The sequence below is a fragment of the Babjeviella inositovora genome, assembly GCF_001661335.1.
Source record: "Babjeviella inositovora NRRL Y-12698 unplaced genomic scaffold BABINscaffold_15, whole genome shotgun sequence".
NCBI classification, from domain to species: Eukaryota; Fungi; Ascomycota; class Pichiomycetes; order Serinales; genus Babjeviella; species Babjeviella inositovora.
In genome coordinates, this window is record NW_017566852.1 from 103,401 (window position 1) to 119,677 (window position 16,277).

Here is a 16,277-nt window from a genome sequence, read left to right on the forward strand (position 1 = left end):
TATGTCAGTGACGGTGATCACAGTAGCACCAGAAGTGAATGGAGCAGTGACGATAGTTTCAACGGAACCAGTACCAGTGGAAGTAACAGTAACAGTCTCAGTAGATGGTGATGGAAGTATGTCAGTGACGGTGATCACAGTAGCACCAGAGGAGAATGGAGCAGTGACGGTAGTTTCGGCGGAACCAGTACCAGTGGAAGTAATAGTAATAGTCTCAGTGGTTGGGAATGGGATCTCAACGACAACAGTGGCAGTGTGATCGGTAGAACCGAATGGCAAAGTTGTGGTGGAGGTAAAGGTATTACTCCAGTATGAGGTGGTGGTAATTTCAAAGTCAGCCGTACCATTAGAGTAACTGGACGCGTCGTTGATAATAACCGTGGAGGCGAGACTTATAGAGTCGGTTTCACCGTCATCGCAGAGGTAGGACTCAAAGTAGTCGAGGACGAACGCAGCTGCCTTTTGCTGCATGTTGGTGGTAAGGAACACTCTGTAACCAGGATTGATGCCAGTATAAGAAACAGATGCTTGCGAAGGGCTACACTGGATCTGGAAGTTGGCTGGCGTCTGACTAGCCTGCATAGGGAATTCCCAGGTGTTGATTTCATCAGTCACCCAGGCAGAAACTTCGCTACAGATGATTCGGCTAGTGCTATCAGTGATGGAAAGGAAACCCTGCTTAAGCTGGCTGCTTGGACAAGCGTGGGAAAGGAAGTAACTCTGGAAGGTACCGTCTGGGAGGTTACGCGAGTAGTAGTTCAAGTTACCCTTCTGGGAGAAACCGCCAGTACCGAAGTCGACGGTAGTAGTCAATGCGTTACCGCCATCCTGGGTCCAGGTGATAACATTAGTACCAGCCTGGTAGAAAGCGGCATCGGCAAGTTCAAAAGAGTTTGCAGAACCACCAGAGGCAAAAACAAAGTTAAACGTCAAGGTACCCGAAACGTTGACAACAGTAGAAATGGCATTGGTAACGGTACAGGTAAGAGTGGAGTGGTCCAGAACAAGACCACCATTGATGGACTTACAGGTTGCGTATGTCACATTACCGGCCACCAAGTCAAACCCAGGAGAACCAACGGCACGGAAAGTGTGTGGCATAGTGAGGGAAAAGGTGTCGCCAGGCTGGGTACCTGCTGGAAGGTCCCAGTCAAGGGTGGCTTTCCAGACGTTGAAGGGTAAGTCTTTACCGATATTGTTCAAGTCAATAGACTGGACCAAGGTAAGGTCGCTGAAAGCATTGGAAACACTGGCAGCCGCGACTGCCTTGAGTAAGAAGATCGCAGTAACAGCAGTAGTTAAGTAAGATAACATGGTTGGGTGAAAGCCGATGTGGTTACTGGTAGATATTAACAGGCAAAATTATATAGAAGCACCTTTTGGGGAGGAATAGCCATTTATTTATATGCTCTGGGCCTAACTGGCCATGGCAAACCCAAATGGGGAAGACCTATGAAATTGGGCGTCGGGAGCCAGGCGCTGCCAAAGTACGCATACAATGCTTATGACGCACCTAAAGCGGCTGGACTAGCGTATTGCCGAGGTTAATTTCGCAAAGGATGTGAAATTCTGCACGGAAAAGGCGGCACACGGGGGGTAAGGAGAGAGAGGTAGCGAGTCCCACGATGAAAGTGCCAGAAACGCAGTGCAGGCGGGAAGACGGTGCGTCTTGGGCCTCGCTACCATATGCGAGTCACCTTAGCGAATGCAGCGAATAGCGATGGAATCCTATTATGCACCAAGGAGCGACCTGCAGATCTTCCCATATTCCTCTTTTTGGCTGTTTGGACCTCAGTCTGTGTGTTGATTTTAAGGAGATTTGGACCCAACCGCGTGAGCCGCACCTCCTTTTAGTGCCATTCTGTGCATGCAGGCGGGTTCGCTATATGCACGACAAACGACCAAGCTCCTCCAGGCGGGGCTGCGAAGCGAGTTTAGGTGTCTTTTTACCTCAAGGCGTTTGTTTAGCCATAGAGTAGAATACATATTTTGCTGTAGTCTACCTCGTCTCTATGCTGTGTCTTTATATATTTTACGTCGACAACGCATTGCGAGAATATGCGACTCTTACTTTAGGAGGTGCCATTGTTCGAGGCATGCGGTGCCCAGCCAGAGTTGCCTCACGAAGTACACAAGACTTGGTTTTCGTGGGCAACCTGCTACAAATTTCACTCTACTCATGCAGATACAAATTGGAAACCACACGGTATTTTACGTGGGTTTACTCTTAGTACGGCATCTTGTAGCGGTTTCACTGCGTCTGAGGCTACCGCGAGGCGATAGTATGGGTGGGAGGCAGTTGATTTGGATTTAGGATGAGATTCTTTTGGAAGACCATTTGCAGGTATTTAAGCCTGGGATATCCGCTGTTGGGCGTGTTTTACGACTGGGTGGTTAGAATTTGTGTAATCAAAATACTGGCCGTTTCGGCGGTGGAAATTCCACCAGTAGTGAAAACATCCTTGCAGGGCGAGGGGGTCCGCAAACAAAAAGGGTAAATCTAATGAGCATAGCCTGAGTATTGGAAACATCAATGTGACGGAGTCAGGCCACGGCAGTTTGATAAAACCTTGGACGAGAGTGGAGTCGTGGAAACTCTTTCACTTTCACTAGGAACAGTGAAGCTGGTGTATCGTACGATTATTATAATCGTTGAACAATTTGCGAAACAAAGATGGAAAGTTTAGAACCGTGGATGTTTCGGGTTCACAGAAGATTGGTTCACGCCGCATGAGCCCCATCCGGTGGTAACCGTGGCAACTGTATGTAGAGAGCTATAATATGCACATGTAAGGAACCGTACTAACGTTTCAACTTTACCCGAAAGGATTAGAGGCTGGTCGGTCCTGCTAGTGAACGATAAAATTAGCGACACAAGAGGCGAGGGGGGGGGGGGGGGGGGGGGGGGGGTAATTTAGCGAATTTTACGTCACCCCTGTCATTTGGCCGTGTGGTTGGCTCAGAGCTTTGTCCCTTGTCTAAGGTATATTTGTTGTGCGTAACCAATTACTGTTATCTGGAGGCGCACATGACATATTCAACCGATGCTTCCAGTGATCGTCAACGGTTTTAGGGTGTATTACTGCTCCTTCGCATCAATCCGGTCTTGAAATTTGAACCTTTCAACTATATTTGGCCCGTAAACTATATAGATTCTCCAACATGACTGGTGAAATGGCTCTTGTCTAGTTTTGGTGGACTGGCAGTAGACGAGGAGTAACGTGCGGCATGGCATTGATGCAAGGCCTAACGCACGCCTGGCGCCCAACGTCTAGTATAGGCCGGCGGAAGCAAAATTGCCTCTTCCCCTCTCCCTAATCTTTCATCTGTTTCCGGATCTGGTGCCAGAAAAAGAGATATGCAGGGGCTGCAAAGATGGCCAAATCTGCCTAATTTGTGGAAATTCGCCGGTTGCAGCTATTTATGCTTGCAAAAACGCCTGTATAATGGGGTCTATAAAGGAGTGCGTACCGAAATAGCTTTAGTATATGAACTTGAAAAAATTTTCCTCAGGTAGATAAATTCAGTTTGTACCCCAGTGCTCGTCTTTAAATCCGGTAATGACAGAGAAGGAGGTATAGGGCTGAGTAATGCTTGGAAATCCTAAACTTAGACCTTTCCAAGACGGCGTCGCAGTTGTCCAACCGGTCGTTTAGACTACGCAATACTAATCAAAGTCCAAAAATATTTGAAAAATTCCAACACGCAAAGACTACAGTCATATGGAATTGAGTAGTCCAAAGCTTAATCATGTACAGATATGTATTTTCCGTGCCTAGGTATATAAATGTTGCATCACAGTTTGCAAGCATTACTATTTAACGTTTGGGCGGATTTTCAACTTTCCTGAATCATCAGCCCTTGAGAATTTGATATATGTTCAACTAGCTTTCGGATTATATATATATATTCATCCATAGTATTTATGATGCACAAGCTCTGGAAAGTAAAGAATGTCAGATTATATATTTTTTTAACGGGATTGTGTTATATATATTATTTAATCTTGTAGATTTTGTTCTAAAACACAATTTTATCCATAAGGTAAGATTAAAAAATACCATAAAATACAACATCCAAACACATAAGATTAAAACGTTACGCATCCGGGATAGCATCTATTAGGATGATCCAGTGATTTCACAAATAGGAACAACCATCCGGAAATCACCTAAAATTATACAAAGTACAAACTAGATTAAATACCCGGCTGACCGAGGACGAGCCTGGCCAAGTCAAACAGATCAACCACTTGGTAAGCTTCACATCCCTTCGGCATTCACTGAGTTTCGTTGCTGTTCTCACCAAGCTCGCTTGCTTCACTCGTACCCTCTACCACCCCTCAAAACTCACAAAATCATAGTCATTCACAAACTCATCGTACGGTCCGTTCAACATCGCAAAACTGTTAGGAATACTCTCACCCAACATCGCAGGGGCCGGCTCAGCTACACCGCTATCAATCAACGAATCCGGTAACCACATCGCCTTATCGGAAATCTCATTCCACAAATCTGCAGTCTCCCCCTCATTCTGTTCGCGGATAAGCATCTCCTTGAAGTTGAAATACGCGTTATCCTCGGGCATCGCATTCGTGTCGGAAATAGCCTTCGAGAGGTCCATGACGGGGATCGGTGGGGTGGTGGAAACGGTGGAGCTGTCTCTAGGCGGGCGCTTGGAGCTTCTCTCGTCTTCCCTTCCGCCCTCGTACTTTTCGATGATGGCACACATTTCGTTTCCTCCAAGGTCCAACTTTTTGATCAACAGCACGAGCTGGCCCACGCGCAAGTGAGCCGGAAAGTTGCCCAACCTGGCCATGCGTACCATGATCGCCAAGCCGTGATCGATATGGGGGATGGTGGTGGAGTAGACACCGAAAGCAACGTTAAATAAAATGAGCGTAGCAAGGGCACCGTAGAGATACTCGCGGTCCATGAAGCCAAACAATGCCACCTGGTTCTGCTTAAAGAGCGACCAGAGCGAGCGGATCATGTCAATGGACGAGCGGAACGACGTGTTGAGGAGCGAGAGAATGCTTTGCGGGAAGGATGTCAAGTCGATGTAGACGGGGTCCGCGCTGGCACCGTCGCGCGGCGTGGCGTAGTGCACCTTCAACTGCTTCATGACGAAGTGGAACACGAGGGGGCGGATTGCGAGGTTGATGCCCTGGAAGAATTCCGAAAGGAGGTTGACCTGGAGCCGTGAGATGCAGCTGCTCCAGTCGATGGTAAGATAGTCCGGGAGCGCCTTCTTCCAGTCGACGAGCGTGTCCACGAGCTCCACGACGGTGGGTAAAATGTTGGACGTTGGTTGGCGCGTGTAGAGGCGTGCGAGAACTTTGGCGTTGATTTTGGTGATGCGGATGGTGGTTGTGAGGATCTCCGCCTCGGGGAAGATGTAGTGTTCGCAGCCGGCAGGCGGCTGGGTCATGTCAAAGTCCGACGGGAGCGCGGTGCTGACGCATTCGTCCGTTACCAGGAGCGGAAGCCCGATCTTGGAAGAGAGCATGCGCTCGTAGATGTAGACCGTCCACCACAAGCGGCGCCGGTGCTCGAGTTCATAGCGCGTGATGGAGTTCTTTCCCGCGTCTACGTGGAATCCGAGCACCAAACTCGCACGAAGCGCGAGTCCAAAATAGAAGAACGACAGCACGGTAAAGTCGGCCACTTGTAAGTAGAACGCGTAGAGCAAACACACCTCAATCCCGCACTCGTGGGTGATGTTGTCAAGGTGCCCCGCCGCAAACAAGCCCGTAAAGAGCTCGGAGGCCTGCTGGAAGAAGGCGCTTCCGGGCAAGTTGGTACCGGGGTTCTTCTTGCGGCGCTTGAGGTCCGGGGGTGCAGCATGCGCGATGGTCCCGAGGTACATCTCGCCGATGGCAAACACAAGGAGGATCTTGCAGTACCAGATGGTCTGACTGAGGCGGTCCTGGTCGGTCTCGGCACCGGGCTCGTAGATCTCGCGGAGTTTCTCCTTGACCTGACCCTCGTTGAAGAAGTAGAAGCACGCATCGTTGTAGGTCACAAACGTGTCGACGAGGAGGATCGCATAGGAGAAGCTGGGCAACGTGAACTTGACCTTAAGATTGTTCGCGTGCGAGAGCACGATCTTGTACGCATTGCCCTCGTTCTCCAACGCGCGCGCCTCCTTTGCGTGGTCGAGCGAGCTGAGCGCGGTTGATGATGGCACACGCGACCCGGGGTGGCTGTCGTGGGGGATCAAGTTCTGGATCGCCATACCGAAAAGCGTGATGGAGGAGGAGCCGAGGTAAAACTTGGACCCCTTGGAGTTGAAAAGTTTGCCGTATTTATCGAGATACGGCGGAAGCACCTCTGACTCTGCCATCAGTTTGGCGTCCAGGTTCGAAAATGCTTCGTCGAGGGGCTCGGCGCCGGAAAGGGTCTGAAGGCGGCGCAACCTTTCGTTCTCTTGCTTGCTTCGCTGTAGCTCTTCCTGGAGTTTAGCGAGATATTTAACGGAAACGACAATCTTGCGGTCGGCTTCGACGTAGACACACTTGGCCTTGGAGGAGAAGCATTTGCTGCAGGGCTCGCCGCCGGGGCATTTGATGTGGCGCTGGCGGCAGCGGAGGCACGCTGCAGGCGCACGTTTCTTCTCGGAGGGGGAGGCGGATTCGTCGTAATTCATCATGAGAAGTTTGGAGGTTTCTCTATAGGGTATATGGGCTGTGCTTGCAAAACAAAATTATGGCGGGAGACTGGGTTTATATAGTTCGATATCTAGATACGGCAAAAAAAGCTAGGAGAAACAGAAATATAAGGATCGGAAGGAATGACTTGGCCAAGAGACAAGGAACGTTTGTGATTGTGAGTCTAACTGAGATGAAGGATGGGTATATGGCAAGAAAATAGGGTTCAGATATGACAGGGTGCTGGAGTTGGAGTTTGATACTTTAGAAGTGTTAATGTTTCAGGGAAAAAAAAAACGGAATCTTGAAACACGATCAGAGGTTCTTGGGTGATGACCTCAAAACAAGTAGACAAAGCACACTGGGTGATTCAAAACGGATGACGAGTGACTTAGAACTGGATAGGACGAAAGAGCTACTTGGAATTTGGGATAGTAAGCTCGTGAAAAACTGCGCCTGATGGGTGTTTTTGGGCCGGGGATAGCGCCGAAAGATAACGAAAGGCTCAAGGGTTAACCAGCAGAAAGAGCACAGATAAGGTATACACTAGTTGGCGGTAAGGACTTCAGTAATACCTCCACGCTCAACCAGCACAAAAATATACCAGTTCTACTGGGCGTCTAGTCTTGGAGATCCGAGCCGATGCGGCAAAAATCCATGTTTTCGATCTCAGCATTTTACTGTCAGACACAGTCTGGAAGCGGACTTGGCCGCCCGCGAATTTCAACGGCCGTCTAGAGCTAAAAACTCAAGACCCTTTCGGTGGTATTAAGCCTCCAGATTATTAGTGATATTATTAAAGATGCAGATTATGGTAGATTAGAATATGGTGCGTATCATGCTCAAGCCATTTATTTGAGCTCAACGGGATAGAACTGTCGTGCCAAGAGCCGACACGGGGGCGCTCGCTAAGAAAGGCAGAATTGCAAATTCCCATACTCGCTTGTGCCTACTCCAGGCAACAAGGGTGGGGGAATGAGTGTTTACAGGAGCCACACTGCCAGTCACCTCTGTTTGCGGGAAGCTATAGCATAAAATATTTATATAAATAATATATCCTATAATGTTTGAGCTTTCTCTACCACTATATATTGCGCAGTCAAGTGTTAAGCTAAAGCTTAACTCTGGGGGATGCTTTCGTTTTTATGAAACGTTACTTACTTTGTGCTTATATTGACCGGGCAAAGGTACATTGGAAGCACCCAAGACTAAGCTGTTCAAGATTGAGGAGAATTCATATCCCTCCAAGGACGAGATCATATTTTCTCCCAGACGCTTAGAGTGTCCCAGGAAAGACAGCCTTCAATTATGCAACCCTGATATCGGGGAGATACGATGCGGTTGCGTATCCAAGTATATCACATAAACCCCAGCCGGACATCCGCCGCACTGTAATCCACATGGCTATCACCACCTAACGTTTTTATCCTGCACGCCAGTGAAATATTACACATTTTCCGCTCTGCCCTTTGTACGTTTAAGCAAAGCCCTTATCAGTCTAAACGGAACGTTTCACTTCCAGTATTTACCTCGCAACCCCATGAACAGATCCATTACACGGTTGCAGCCCCGACTTGTTCGGGCTCGTGTCGCCCGGGGTCGGTTCCAATCTACCGTTCATGCCCCTGTCAGGCCGGTTGATCCCGCGCACGGCTTTAACCCTCACTCTTTAGACTTGTGGCCGAAAACAACCCCTCTACCCTCGCCCAAAACGCTCATCCAAGACAAGTGCACGGAGTATCTTTCGATTGATGTTCCGGAGCAGTACCTCACGCTTATCCACCAGCCCTCTGCCGAGTTTTCCGGGTCCTCGGAGCTCCTACAGATCGTACAGAGCAGCGGATGTGTCGGCCTGCGGGTGGTACGAAAGAAACGGGGACTTCAGATCGAGTTTGTGGGTCCAAATGAGACCAGCGTAGCCATCGCCGTGGCTTCCCTCGCGCGATTGCTTCTGCTCTACAAGGCAAACCTTGCCTGTATCAAGCTTCCGTTTTATGTTAAAGATCCCCGAACCCTTGAGGCTTGCGGTTTGTCGCATCGGACCGAAGCTATATCACAGGCCTTGCAGGTCTCTACTCTCCTGGACCAGTTTCCAGGAGTGGGCTTCTACACTATGACCCACCGTCTTGATACCGATCATGAATACCAGGTTTACGTGTTTCTGCGAGAAAAAGCTGCTCAGCAGCCGGTGGTGGAGTTTCTCGAGAAATTTGTGGCCCAGTTCCATCTTGTCCACGATAATGTGCCTGTAACCAAGGAATTGTATAAACATTTATACGAGAACCATACGGCCTTGGACATGATCGAGAGAGAACTTGGTGTAATCATTGGCCGGGGTGACATCCGCACATTATACAGCGAGAGGGAGGTGAAATCGTTCGCGGTTGCATGCAAAGAAAACCTCATGAATCAAAGAACGGAAACGATTGAAGGTTTCGAAAAACTTCCCAAGAGTGATGACAGAGCCCCAGCCGGCTTTCTCCCTGGGAATATTGACACCATGATTTCCCCACCGCCTCTCCAAAAAGCAAGGGACACAATCACAAAACTCGTCGTCCGCTTCCACAGCCAGAAGAAGCACATCCCCATTACGCCCAGAGTCCAGCAATACCTCCGTCAATCGCAGCAGGTTCGTACGGAATTGCTTTCCAACCCTGAAATCTACCTTAACGTAGACGTGAACCTGACCAGGCTCACACCCACCGCCACCCTTCACTTTACCGGCGCCGAAGACGCATGGATCCATGTTTTGGCAGACGTGGAGCAGTTTCTTTCGCTGGTCGAGGCGTCGCTTGTGACCATCCCCTTGACGCGTCAGAAAGTAGCCAAGATCAGGGAGGTCTTTCCAGAATTTTTCAGCGAGGTGACGACATTCTCCTCCGGTCTTAATGGAGGTAGTGCCTGCTACTTTGACACGGTAAACTGTGAAATTGTGGTGGATAACGGCGATCGGCTGGTGGCAGAAGGCGTGAAGGTACGTATCGTACAGCAGCTTACGCATATTATGAAGGATTGCGAAACGGTGAAAGTCCCGTATCGTGAAATCTGGCTGTTGCGGAAAGGCGTACTACAAAAAATGGCCACTAAATACAACTGCTTTGCAAAGATTCGCCGCGAGTATATAGATGACAATGGGGACACCGAGATTTGGGTGCGGCCGCTTGGCGAAACTTCCGGGGTGGCGCAGCTTAAGGAGGCAATTTTTGAGCGGGTTTCGTCGCCCGAAACGGTCTTCTGTGAAGTGGTCCGCTTCGACTACCGGCTTTTCATGATACTTCACTCAATGGGCTTGGAGAAGGCATACTGGTACAAATACATGCCCGAAAGCCATTACTTCCCGGTGGATTACCTCACCGAAAGCAGAGAGTATCTGAATTTCCGGAAGGATCTCCGCCGGTTTGGGCTCGCGCAGCTCCAGAAGTCGCCGCGTGAGGTTGCATACTGTCTCATGGGTGAAACGCCCGAGGAGGCCAGCCGTTTGCGCCAGAAGTTTGAGATTCGTGTGAAGTTGTTTCTGAGGAACTTGTCCCTGGTTAAAGTGCCGAACTGGATGCTTGAAGATGTGTTGGGCGAGGGCGATGACGCCATCCGTCCGAAAGAAAACAGTCCTCATCACAAGTACTCTACAATGATCCATGTTGTACCTGAATACAGTGGGACCGGTTCAGATGTATTGGTGACGGACTTGGATCTCACCAGACGGAAGGAAACCGTCGAAGAATTGTGTAAGCGTGTTGCGATATACCAGGCGATGTGCGGGTTTCCGGTGTGGGAAGAGAACCGAAACCGGTTGAGTGTAATAAAGACGTGGAGATATTAGGTACAGGCAAACCGGATTTTGATCAAAATTCGTTGTATGTCCATAGGGCATCACCAGTATCGCTAGGGTGTGAATGAAACATTGCACTGTTGAGAGGAAATACATTAATATTTGATATTAATAAAAGTGGCCAACAGCTTTGATAATTTAAAGTCATACATAATGGGGTTCTTGCTGGTAGATTAGGTTTTGTATGGGTTTCCATAGTTCTGACCTTACTCGCAAAAACACGGGCCAACAAGAATACAGTATGTGCTCCACTACCGAACAGGCTTTCGTGAAAACGACACGGTACCCATTATTCCTTTATTTTAGTATCCCAAAGGAAATAGCTAGGTATAAAAATAGTACTTCTACTTGTTTGACCCTTTTAACAATCACTCGTTCAAACATTTTTTATTACTTAGCACGCATTTCTCCGCGCGTATCAACGCTTACCTAATCGGCTCATCGCGCACATCAGCTACTTTAGCATCAACAAAGCATCAACACCGGCCCGTTCCCAGCCTTCTTCACCTTGCATACAATGTCGCCGAAGGCTAGAACAATCCCAAAACGCGACAATCTAGCGGTTACTCCGCGCCAGACGCGCCGTGCGAGATCAGACACGATACCGGTAATCAACCCGGAGAAAGTAAAGGCATCCAAGAGCGCACCCAAAATCACAGCGAAGAAGAACAAAGATACAACACCCACTGATATTGCTGCCACATCAGCTTTGCCCACGGAGGCACATCTAACGCAGCTCTTCACGAACTCAGACGCCAGCGCACTCACGGCCGTGATTGAGGACCTCAAGAACTCGCACGCGGAGGAGGCTTTCAGCCAGTACCGCGCGGCAGCGGAACTCCGGTTCCAGCAAGCAGATGCAATGATTGCTGCGTTAGTGGCGGGTGGCAGCTCTGTGGGCGGTGACGCGGTATTGCGAGCGGAGAACGCGGAATTGCGCGAACGTATTGCAAACTTGGAGGCGCCGCGCAGCGACGACGCGAACGTATTTCAGTCGCCCATCAAGCCCGCGCTGCACCTCATTTCACGCCACGACTTGGAACTGGAGCTCGAACAAATTGGCGTCATATTCGATATGCTCGAGGTTATCACAGGGCTCCGGATCCACAATTTGGACGAGGACGAGGAGGAAATCACGTTTGATTGCTCCCAGATAGCGAATGATGGTGCGGCAAGCCCTGAGAGCTTTAACTGGGACTACAAGTTGATTGTGTCGAAATTAGGCACCAGTGCTGCGAACGACATTTTGTACATCCCAGACACGAATAAGGAGCAGTTGGCAAACCTTCTCCGCGTAAAGGGCTTAGGGGAAGGGGATAGGCGTCGGGTAGAACGTCTTCAGGCGAGTCTTCCGAGCTACTTTTTGGACACACTTACTTTCCCGTATGATACGTTACCGCAGTTTTATCAAAACTTGTCCAAGGCGTTGAACAAGAAGGAGAAGGAGTAAGGATAATGGTGAGGGGTTCAGCTGAGGCTTGTATCGGAAGCCAGGTTTTTGGATCAGGAACTTGCTATCACAGGCGCGTGGTTTTTGAGATAGTTAATCGTGTATTGTCTGAAAGCAATGTCTGAGCGCCTGAACCATGCTGGTAATTGCAGGGACTAATTCCCATCCCCTTGCGTGAGATTACCGTACTTGCCCGCTACCTACTTTTCCATTGAATGTGCCAGTTTGTTCTATGAAAATCGACAGCCTTCATTTGCCATCGGTTTAGACGCATAGACCATCAGAAAAGGTGGAGATATCTGCAATAAAATCCCATTGATTAAAGCAAAGCGGGAGATTGTAATTAGAGAGAAGTTAAAGCTAGAATGCATATCCTGACGATAACCCTTATGTGTAGGTTTCCGAATCTCCGCACAAATGAGTAAACTCGGAGGAGGCGACGTGCTGACTAGACCCAGTTTCAACCCAAAACATGCAAGCCCCGAAGGCAAGACATACGCTCTACGCTGACTAGAAAATACAGAATCATATGGGCAAATACCTGTTAGAATAACTTTAAGCAAATCAGAGACCCTGAACCTATCCAAGCTTACTCAACAAATCTGAAACATCCACCTCTGGCTCTATCACAACGTCGGAAACCTTCGGACTGTCCTCCACTAGCATTTCCACTGGAGTCTCCCCATTAAGAGCTTCTTCTATTACGGCTTCTACCGCAACCTCTGGCGAAGCAGTTTTTTGCTTCTTAAGTGGGGGCTCATCCTCCATTGGAACATCATCCGCATCGGAATCGGAATTCGCTTCGTATGCTGGAATGGCGTCGTCGTTCATTTCATATATTGGAATGGCACCGTTTGGTTCATATGCCTTGGCCTTTTCTGCAACAGACGGTTCCTTGTGCAGCGGTGGAGGGGTCAATTCTTCGACCACCGGAGCTTCTGGCTCAACAGATTCCGCCACCAACTCTTGCAAGTCCTTTTCTGTCTCGATCAACCGTTCCTTCTTAGTCTGGCCCTCCTCGCCTGTCTGTAATTCTCCCAAACTCGTTCTTTCCGCCTGAATCTTCTGTTCCTGCTCTTGAAGCAATTGTTTCAAAGTCGTCACTACTTTCCCTCTGACAGAGATGTTTGACTGGAGGCGGCGCTCGATCTGGATGTACTTCTGGGTCAAGCGCGTGACGGAAGTTAGGTACTCCTTCGGCGCTGGAAGCTGGTCCGCCTCAAACAAATCGACATATTGTTTGTTGAACTTTTCAACGTCCCCAGCCTCCTGTAACTGTCCGTACTGGCTGGTTAATTGGGCCAACTCCGGGACATCAGACCCACTCGAGGAAGTGCTGGAGCCCTTAGACCCGGAAATTGCCCGTTCAATTGCCTTCTGAGCATTAATATCAAAAATACGCCTGCTTTCCCACACGCCCACCACCCGCTCAATACGCTTGCGCAGATTGGTATCTACCGAGCCCAGGAGCCACACCAGATGGAGCACGCGCGGAAGGTGTTCCGCAAACTGCGTGAGAAATTCCGTCTTCCGCTTTGACCGCGCCTGCTGTACAATGTCGTTGGCAAGGTATATGAGCGGCAATACCTGTTTGGGGGCGTTAGAAACCGCGCCCTGGGTGTATTTTGCCCATACTTCCGCCGTTTTGGCCGCGTGGCGCTGGTGGAACACAATCCACTGCGAAATCGAAACAATCGACTGCTGTGTTTCGTTGAGGTGTTTGAGTTTGTTGGTGAGGATTTCTGAAGAGTAAGACATGGCGATGAGAAGGCAGATGAGAGAGAGTTTTGCTTTAATCTTGCGTTTTGATGTAACGCGCAGGAGAACTGTGTCACGTGCTACTAGGAATCGTTACTGGTAGGGTCGGAAGCAAAAACAATTGCAGCTCGAAGAACCAAATTGTTGAAGATTCGTTACCGTGGCTCTCTCCGACAGACGACGTTGTTTTGAGATAAACCAAGCCTGAATAACAATGTCTCGGACTGTGATTCAGTAATAGGAACTTCGGCCGAATCAACAATGTATGGGAGCTTGAGGTTAACAGATTGGTCTAAACAATTATGGGTACGGTGATTAAAAAATGGCATTTTCTGGTTTGTCTTTGTTGGAACGCGTAAAACAGGTGAAATGTTTTAGCCATCGATTAGAGCCGGAGTGCTAAACTCTCAGTGTTGACGCGTATTTTTTCCGTCTGTCGGTTGTAATCCAGCTTGGCATCGATTCTACTGGGCCTTCACACGTAACGATTGGCATCGTGGGGGGGGGGGGGGGGTGTCCCACTCTACAATAGGTTCAGGTAAAAATACATAAAGATAACAAAAAACGCCAATGGCGTGCATAGAGAAAGAATAAGATACAGAAGAAGAGAACGCGGTACCCGGAATAAATACAATATACTCAACACCAGTCAATGGTCAAATACGCACTCCGTTCCACGAAAGAGGCAGAAATTCACCGAAACATCCTCCGGTAACCTCTTCGGCCATCCCTCGATGCAGCAGCAGCTTCGCTGCGGTTTAGCTGGACTTGGTCCATCTCCAAATTCTTGCTCTGCAGTCACCAGAACCGGTGGCAAACAACCCAGAGTTGCCATCACCAGAGTTAGCCACAGACACGCTGATGACGGAGTTTCTGTGGCCCTGCAACATCAAGAGCGGGTCACCCGACTTCTTCTCCCAGAAAATCACCCCTCTGTCTTTGGAACCAGACAAAATATACTCACTGTTAGGCGTGGCGCAGACCGAGAGAACAAAGTCCTTGTGGCCGACGTACGTAACCTCGCACGAGTTGGACGAGGCTGGGGCTTCCGGCGCGTTCACGCCGCTCTTGGAGCCCTTCAACGACCACAACTTGACCGTCTTGTCCAACGACCCGGACACGATCTCGCTGCCATTGTTGGTGAAGGCGACAGAGTACACGGAGTCCTGGTGGCCGTTGTCCAACTCAACCTCGGAGTCCAATCTCTCAACCAAGAATCCGGTGGCGGCGTCCCAGACCCGCACGGCTCTGTCCAAGGACCCGGCGGCAATGTGCTGGCCGTCAGGAGACACGGCCACGGTGGTGACACCGTCTTCAATCGAGAGCGTCAACGAGCACTGGCCGGTGTTGCAGTCCCAGATACGCACGGTCTTGTCGCCGGATCCGGAGACCAATCTCTGGCCATCGGGGAAGAAGTCCAACGAGTAGATGTCCTGCTCGTGGCCCTTGAGGTACTTGACAATGGTTCTGGTAGAGAGGTCCCAGATTCTGATCAACTTGTCTTCGGCACCGGTCGCAAGGTACTTCCCGTCTGGCGAGAAACACACGGAACGGATATACAAATCCGAGGTTGGCGTGGCGGCCGCGTCGGAGGTGGAAGCGCTGGAGGACTCGTCGATCAACTTGGCAACGAGGGAGCCGGTCTCGACGCCGTAGACCTGCGTGGTCTTGTTGCAGCCGGTTGCGAGGAACTTGCCGTCCTTGGAGAAGCGCACGCAGCACACGACGGAGGAGTGGCTCAAGGTGTGCACCACATCCACGTCCATCTTGTGCTGGTTGTTCGTGGTGAACTGCGGGTTGTAGAGCACGTAGTAGTCGTCCAAAACCTTCTTCAAGTGCGCCGGGACCTTGGCCGGCTCCAAGTCCGCGAGGAACGATGGGAGCGGTTTGGAGTGCTGGGCGCGTTGCGCCTTCGGCAAGGTGAACTCGGACGCCTTGACGACCGCCGTTTCGGTTGACGCGGCCGGCACGGCAGCTGGCACGACGGTGGCGACGGACGGAACGGTGGCGGCCGGAACCGCTGGGGCCACCAGCGCGGCCTCAGGCTTGACCTCAGTCTTGACCTCGGGAAGCTGCGGCGGCGGTAACAGGTGCAACGGTGGCTGGGTCTGGGTCTGTGGGGAGTAGTACGCGTTCTTGATTTGCTGCTGGTGCTGCTGTTGGTGCTGGTGCTGCTGTCTGTCTCTGGCGTCCAACTCGGTCTTTAAGCGCATGATTTCATCCTCATACGCCTCTTTGATCTTGCGGTGGGCCGACTCCAACTCGTAGACGGTCTGTCTGATCTGGTTCATCTCGGCGGTCTGCTGGGAGAACTTGATGTCGAATTCATCCTTGTGCATGCGGTAGACGGATGCCTCGGAATTGACGCTGTCAAACTCTTGCTTGATGGCGTCGAGGAGCTCATTGAGACGGCCGTGAGAGGGCGGGCGGTTCTGGTAGGACATAATAGCGATTTGACGTCTCTAGCAGTGTGTAGCAAAGAAAGTGTGAAGGGTAGAGAAAGAGCGGCAGATACTTTTAGGATTGGCGCGTTTTGCTTTGCGTTTGTGTTTTTTCGTTTTCGGTTCGTTTTGGCGCTGAGCTGTGCCCCT

At 50.1% G+C, this 16,277-nt stretch overlaps 6 protein-coding genes across 6 annotated transcripts; 2 read left to right on the forward strand and 4 right to left on the reverse strand.

Annotated features, from left to right (window-relative positions):
* Positions 1-12: 12 nt before the first annotated feature.
* BABINDRAFT_10105 (uncharacterized protein) lies at positions 13-1,314 on the reverse strand (the record flags this gene model as incomplete). The annotated part of the gene is made up of 1 exon (XM_019126685.1): positions 13-1,314. A coding segment is annotated over one exon (1,302 nt), but the record flags the coding sequence as incomplete, so codon positions are not given.
* A 3,321-nt stretch (positions 1,315-4,635) lies between these two features.
* Positions 4,636-6,648, reverse strand: PUT3 (Put3p; the record flags this gene model as incomplete). The annotated part of the gene is made up of 1 exon (XM_019131367.1): positions 4,636-6,648. A coding segment is annotated over one exon (2,013 nt), but the record flags the coding sequence as incomplete, so codon positions are not given.
* Positions 6,649-8,189: 1,541 nt separating this feature from the next.
* Positions 8,190-10,469, forward strand: BABINDRAFT_10107 (uncharacterized protein; the record flags this gene model as incomplete). The annotated part of the gene is made up of 1 exon (XM_019126686.1): positions 8,190-10,469. The coding sequence occupies one exon, from the start codon at positions 8,190-8,192 to the stop codon at positions 10,467-10,469; it is 2,280 nt and encodes a 759-aa protein (XP_018982794.1).
* A 1,072-nt stretch (positions 10,470-11,541) lies between these two features.
* Positions 11,542-11,928, forward strand: BABINDRAFT_16093 (uncharacterized protein; the record flags this gene model as incomplete). The annotated part of the gene is made up of 1 exon (XM_019128543.2): positions 11,542-11,928. A coding segment is annotated over one exon (387 nt), but the record flags the coding sequence as incomplete, so codon positions are not given.
* A 524-nt stretch (positions 11,929-12,452) lies between these two features.
* BABINDRAFT_163479 (uncharacterized protein) lies at positions 12,453-14,152 on the reverse strand. The gene has a single exon (XM_019129936.1). It carries the CDS (start codon positions 13,684-13,686, stop codon positions 12,508-12,510), a length of 1,179 nt encoding a protein of 392 aa, XP_018982796.1. The 5' UTR covers positions 13,687-14,152; the 3' UTR covers positions 12,453-12,507.
* A 59-nt stretch (positions 14,153-14,211) lies between these two features.
* Positions 14,212-16,130, reverse strand: TUP1 (chromatin-silencing transcriptional regulator; the record flags this gene model as incomplete). The annotated part of the gene is made up of 2 exons (XM_019132496.1): positions 14,212-15,620; positions 15,705-16,130. The coding sequence occupies 2 exons, from the start codon at positions 16,128-16,130 to the stop codon at positions 14,445-14,447; spliced, it is 1,602 nt and encodes a 533-aa protein (XP_018982797.1). The 3' UTR covers positions 14,212-14,444.
* Between the last annotated feature and the right edge of the window lie 147 nt (positions 16,131-16,277).

Coding starts and splice junctions, on each gene's coding strand:
- BABINDRAFT_163479 (XM_019129936.1), bottom strand. CDS start 13,686: ATGTCTTACTCTTCAGAAATCCTCACCAACAAACTCAAACACCTCAAC.